At 39.0% G+C, this 5,648-nt stretch overlaps 1 protein-coding gene across 1 annotated transcript; it reads left to right on the top strand.

Annotated features, from left to right (window-relative positions):
• The first annotated feature begins 293 nt into the window (after positions 1–293).
• LOC108680514 lies at positions 294–4,180 on the top strand. Its single transcript, XM_018169348.2, has 4 exons — positions 294–314; positions 917–1,089; positions 1,924–2,011; positions 2,167–4,180. The coding sequence occupies exons 2-4, from the start codon at positions 926–928 to the stop codon at positions 3,334–3,336; spliced, it is 1,422 nt and encodes a 473-aa protein (XP_018024837.2). The 5' UTR covers positions 294–314; positions 917–925; the 3' UTR covers positions 3,337–4,180.
• The last annotated feature ends 1,468 nt before the right edge of the window (positions 4,181–5,648 follow it).

The following is a 5,648-nucleotide window of genomic DNA, read 5'->3' as shown; positions in this document are numbered from 1 at the left end:
GAAAAGAAAAGTGTCAGAATGTTTCTGACTGAGTGGAAAATTATATTGTGTGCAAACTGGCTAATTATTCGTCAAGCCAGATAAATGAACAGTAAAAAATATAAAAAAAAAATATTTTTCTTTCTCTAACCTACGTTTCTGACGAATACTTTCTTCAAATTTGGAGGTATTAGTCTGTTTCTGAATAAATGAATTTCTGGTATTATGAGCTAGGCAACGTGGTATTTTCGCCGAGAAAAAAAGTTGGCAACACTACGCAAATGAGTACGCAAGTAGTTGCTTGCCAGCTACGACCGTGTGCAGTACATGAACTAGTGAGTCCTCCGAACAAATCCTCAAGCCTTTGCTGCTCAGCGTGGTCTAATGTTTTGTCACGGCTAGTACTCAGTCATGATTTTTTTGTGCTTTGCTGGAAATTATATATTTAATGTGATGATAATTCTAATATACGTAAGTTTTTCACGACATATCCCAAGATGGTAGTAAGATTTGTTTTAAAATTGAGGCTCATGATCCTAGAAATTTAATGCCGTGCTCCAGACACAACTCGACATGTAACAATGAAGTACAACAGTACAACGCAACTTGGTAACGACCGTGTGACGGTGTGTGCTCACGGTGAGGGAAGAGACCGACAGAGGACGTGATAAAATGTGACCTTGAGAGCTTCCTTCTTAAGTATGACGAACGACGAGGTTCTGCCCCTCCTGCCCGTTGTTAAAGTTCGTCCTACTCGAGAACCTGGGACACGATTACGCAGATAATTACGCATACTCCTTTATTGTGCTCATGACGCAACAGATCGCGCATAAGAGAATCGCAGATATCTACGTCTTCAAAATTTGTGACGAGAATTAATTTACTGAACTCATTCTTAATCTTATGCATATTTTGTTAATAATTTTTCTTCAAGCAGGTAGCTAAAATGCCTACTCATGAAGGATGGTTACGTCCGGCCGGAAATCTAGAGCAGTCCCAGGCCAAGTTGTATGATGAACACAATGTTGTCATCAGCTACGTTCTTCGCCTAGCCACGTCTCGAGAGGTCCACGAATGCGATGTGAAGCAAGTGTTCACGCATCTGTTCAGGTGTGTGATGATAATGGAACAAGTGAGATGTCCATAAATTCTCATAATTTAATTTTTCTGTTAATTATATGATAGATAAAGACCTCTTGATGATGTGTACCTGCTGAAGTAAGCTCAGGTATTTGATGCCTCCAACTGGGCACTGACATCGAACGCTTTGGTATCGCATTCTTGGGTGGGTTTGATATTATCCGGTTTATCCATTTATTTTCTTGCATTCATCCGCACATATATAGATTAATAATATCATAATACCCATATTTGCATCAGTCAATCATTTTATCCACAAGTTCACTTCTCTTCGTTCAAATTAAATGACAGACATACTGAGAAAGTAACTTCTTTCAATAACATTTCTTATTTCATCCGGCATTTTTGTACTGCACATATATTTATATAGATGTTCCTGGTATTCTTTATTGTTCAAGCTGTGTAAATAAGATATGTCCAAAATGAATTATTTAGCTCATCTGATTCTTCTAAACTTGAAGGTGTTTTGAGTCCAAATTGAGAAGATTGTTCATGTGAAGAAGGCTGGTAAGAATGGGCTTACCGTCAAAGACTTGAGAAGCAAACACGTTATGTCCGGCGATTGAATTTTTGTATCGCACGACTGAATGTCAAAAGAAACAAGGTTAGACCGCATCCGGGCAGGAATACTAGCCTTATATCTGTAGAAGGAACCATTTTGAAGTTTTTCAGCAGAAAAAAATGCATGTTAATATCCGAAAAATACATCAGAATGTTACCTTTCAATATTTCAATTTTACATTTTTTGAACTCTAGAAAAGAAAAAAAATTGTTATTCGTCCTTATTCTTTTCTTTATTCGCAGGAAGACAATAAATTTGAGGATGTTGCCTGAAATGAGGGACGGCCAGCTCTGGATGCGAGAGTTGCAACATGAGAACCTCGATTTCCAGGTACATACACTTGACTAGACCATAATTTATTCGAAATTTTTGAAATTTGAGCAAATGATATATTTTCTCTGAATGGTATGTAAGAATAATAGGGATTTTGCATTTAAATCTACTCATTTGTCGTTGAATAATATTTTTTTACTCTTATTTTTTAGACCCTCAAAGATGCAGAAGTGAACGCTGTATACCACGACATGGCGAGCTACAGGTACAACATGAGCGTTGGGCCAGCGTGGGCCGTGCGTTTTCTTCCACTATCCCCAAAACACGATGAACATATCAAGCGGACGACCATGGAAAATACGGAGAAGAAACTCGAAAAACTGCCTCACGTTTGCCACATTGTAATGAGCTTCCATCACAGCATAACCGACGGCTTTACTTGCGTGCGCCTCATCCGACACATCTTGATGCTTTTGAATGATGTCATAGCAAGGAACCCCATAGATGATTCCGAGCAGTATGCTCGCATGATGGACATTAAGAAGCAACAATTGGTTTTAGAAGAATTTGAGCGCGCATTCGAGGCTGACCCTAAGCTGTTGCAAGTCCGAGCTGAGTCATTACTGCAGTCAATCCCTGATGCGCTTCTTAGCAAAGTGTACCCACACCCGTCTACTAGACCGCCAAAAATGAAATGCCTTCCCCGCATCCTTGACAGCAAAACTACCGCAATTTTTGTCAGCCGCTGCAAGGAAGAAGGTATTACAGTTCACACTGGCTTCAGCTCGGTGATTGAAGCTAGCATTGTCAAAGTTTTACTGGACGCTAACTTTATCCGGGATACGTACACCATTGGAGGACTTCACTGTATCGACCAGCGATGTTACTTCAACGACGTTGACAATGCGTATGGTGATGGCCATGGTGTAATGGATGTAGCCTCAGAAGTACCGAAGGATATTCTAGACAACTTTTGGAGCCACGCTAAGCAGTATCACGAAAAATTTAAGGACCTACAGGTCTGTAAAAACAGCATAGAAATTGAAGTGATTGTAAGACTGACGGGTCACAACCCGCTTACAGTCATTGATGCTCAGGGTATCGACTCCCTCCCAGAGAAGACTGCCCCATACCTAACCACGAACATGAGAGACGTCACCGAGACTTTGAGTAACTGTGGGGATAACGTCGATCTCCTTTACTACGACTGGATGTCGGCGACCCAGGAGTTGGGGATCGACTGGCTGAGCTCTATTCACACTTACAACGGACAACTCATGCACACCATGCAGTATAACACTCAACTCATGGACGAAGGGCTTGCTGTACCTGTAAGAGTTGTCGATTTGGTATTTGAAATTTTGAGGAAAGTCGTTGAATAGCCGAAGCACATATGAATATTGAAAGGTGATAAATTGGTCAACTTATTTGCGACCTACTGCAGTGGAGTTGGTATAAGAAGCACTGGGGCTTTGAAATTCTTAAAATGAATGTTGACATTCTGACTCATTTTTGAATTCATTTAAAAAATTAGAAATGCAATATTGCGTTTGTTTGTATTTATGTCAGTAACTTGAATCTTATAAATTGAAATTCTTGATTGCCAGTCAAACAGACCTTTTGGCATTTTGGAATTGCGAAGCTCACTGTCCTCACGGTTGCTGATGCCTATTCGAAAAATTAGAATCTAATTGTCTCGGAATAATTCAAGCTTGAAGCGAATACATCTTCCGTCCTGAAGTTCTATCCACCTAACGCCGACTTGACAGACACGAAGGGTCCAAAAAATAAGGATCTAAATCCACCATTTATTCTATCCTGCCAGCGTCAAAGACCTGCACGTTTGGAATTACATTACAACTATTGCCTCAATTTTGTTCTAAGAGCATTTTAATGGGCATGGTTACATATTCATTGCTTTAAACATAATATTCGGAATGTACCACAGCATCAAATGAAAAGAAAACTGCTCTTCCTCAATGCAAAATGAGCCCCAAGTTTGAGCATTTCACAAACTTCTTTAATTCTAGGATTCACAAATTGTGCTTTGAAATAAATACTAAGAACGTTTGAATAAATTCCTGCGCATTGATTCCAAACATTAGCCATAGCTTTCTCAAATGCAAGTATTAGCATATTACCAGAGCTGGGCAATAGCAACCTTCTTAAGAAGGATGCTGTTTGAAATGTAGCGCCGCTACCGCTACCGCTACATGCTCCAACTGTAGCGGGCGCTACCGCTATACCACTACACTCAGTAGATTGCAGCGGACGCTTCCGCTACCGCTACAGTAAAATGTAGCGCCGCTACAATAGCCAAAATTATTGGAAATCTCTAAATATTTATTGTTCTGCTATTGGGATTTACTCATAAACATTTAATGATGATAAAACATTTTCAAAACATATCAATGCAACTTTATTGCAATTAACATAACCGAACTAGTACAGGTTACATATGTAGATACAGTAAATAAAAGTTAGGTATTCTTATGTTTTACCTTCCCTACATGGATGTCTACTTTAACCTACCAATCTCAAAAATTATCCACATATACATATAAAAAATCACTTTTTTTATTTGTATATACTGTATATTTGGATTATTTTTGAGATTGGTAGATTAAAGTAGATATCCATGTAGGGAAGGTGGAACATAAAAATAACTGTGTAAAAATAACTTTAAGCAAACTGAAACATGAAAAAAATACCTGTACGTGGTAACTGGTAACAACTTAACAAGTAACAACTAACATGTTGACACTATAGTAACAGGCTGAGGTTGACAACATTACACCGAAATCTTTTGTACAATTTTATTCTGTAATTTATATTATGTATAAATCATGCTGATTTTTAAATAATATTAAATACTGTTAAGTAAAATCTAAAGGCTTTATCTATAAATGTAGCGGTAGCGCTGTAGCGGAAAAACCTCGTATCGCTACTTAAATATGTAGCGGGCGCTACCGCTACAATTGCTCAAATGTAGCGCCGCTACCGCTACTGAAAATGTAGCGGCCGCTACATGTAGCGCGCTACTGCCCACCTCTGCATATTACGGACATTGTCATTGTCAACATTATAAGTTATTCATTAATTTTGATGTCATTAAAATGTATAAGTAAACAAAAATAAACCCTGGAGGCGAAAGCTTCAACCTCACATAGGGCATAGAACGTGCACCAAATACAGTTCAATTATTTTTAACTTTTTCAGAATACTTCATTATTAAATTACGTAGCTGGCAGCGAAAATTTTTGAAAATATGGAGGTTCGCAGCCTATGAACGAACTTAGGAGGTTCGTTTCAAAAGTTATCTGTTCCTGAAGATTAGTTCTTTCTTAATGCAATGCACAGATAGTTTAATTTCAACATCTTCTCCTGTTGGAGATCTGATATCTCCAACATCTGCTCTCACACTGGCTCTCAGGGAACGCGCTGTCTAGCTTCATCGCTGTTTCTAAGCGTCATCTCATCACAAGCTTAATTTTCTATCTAAACTTTACATAGCTTATTTACGAGTTTTATTCTCGTTTTATCATCTTCATAGGGTAACATGGGGCAGCGAGCCCACTGTGGGTCACGGGCCCATAGCGGGTTTCTCGCCAAGTATGGCAGATATTGGCCCGTGTTCTCTACCGCCGGTCGACAGTTTCACTGGGATGAAGTGTACGGATTTACGTTTTGCTAA

This window comes from Hyalella azteca, unplaced genomic scaffold (genome assembly GCF_000764305.2).
Source record: "Hyalella azteca isolate HAZT.00-mixed unplaced genomic scaffold, Hazt_2.0.2 contig8837, whole genome shotgun sequence".
Classification (NCBI taxonomy): domain Eukaryota; kingdom Metazoa; phylum Arthropoda; class Malacostraca; order Amphipoda; family Hyalellidae; genus Hyalella; species Hyalella azteca.
Note: the sequence above shows the minus strand (reverse complement) of the source record. Positions and strands in the feature narration are given on the sequence as shown.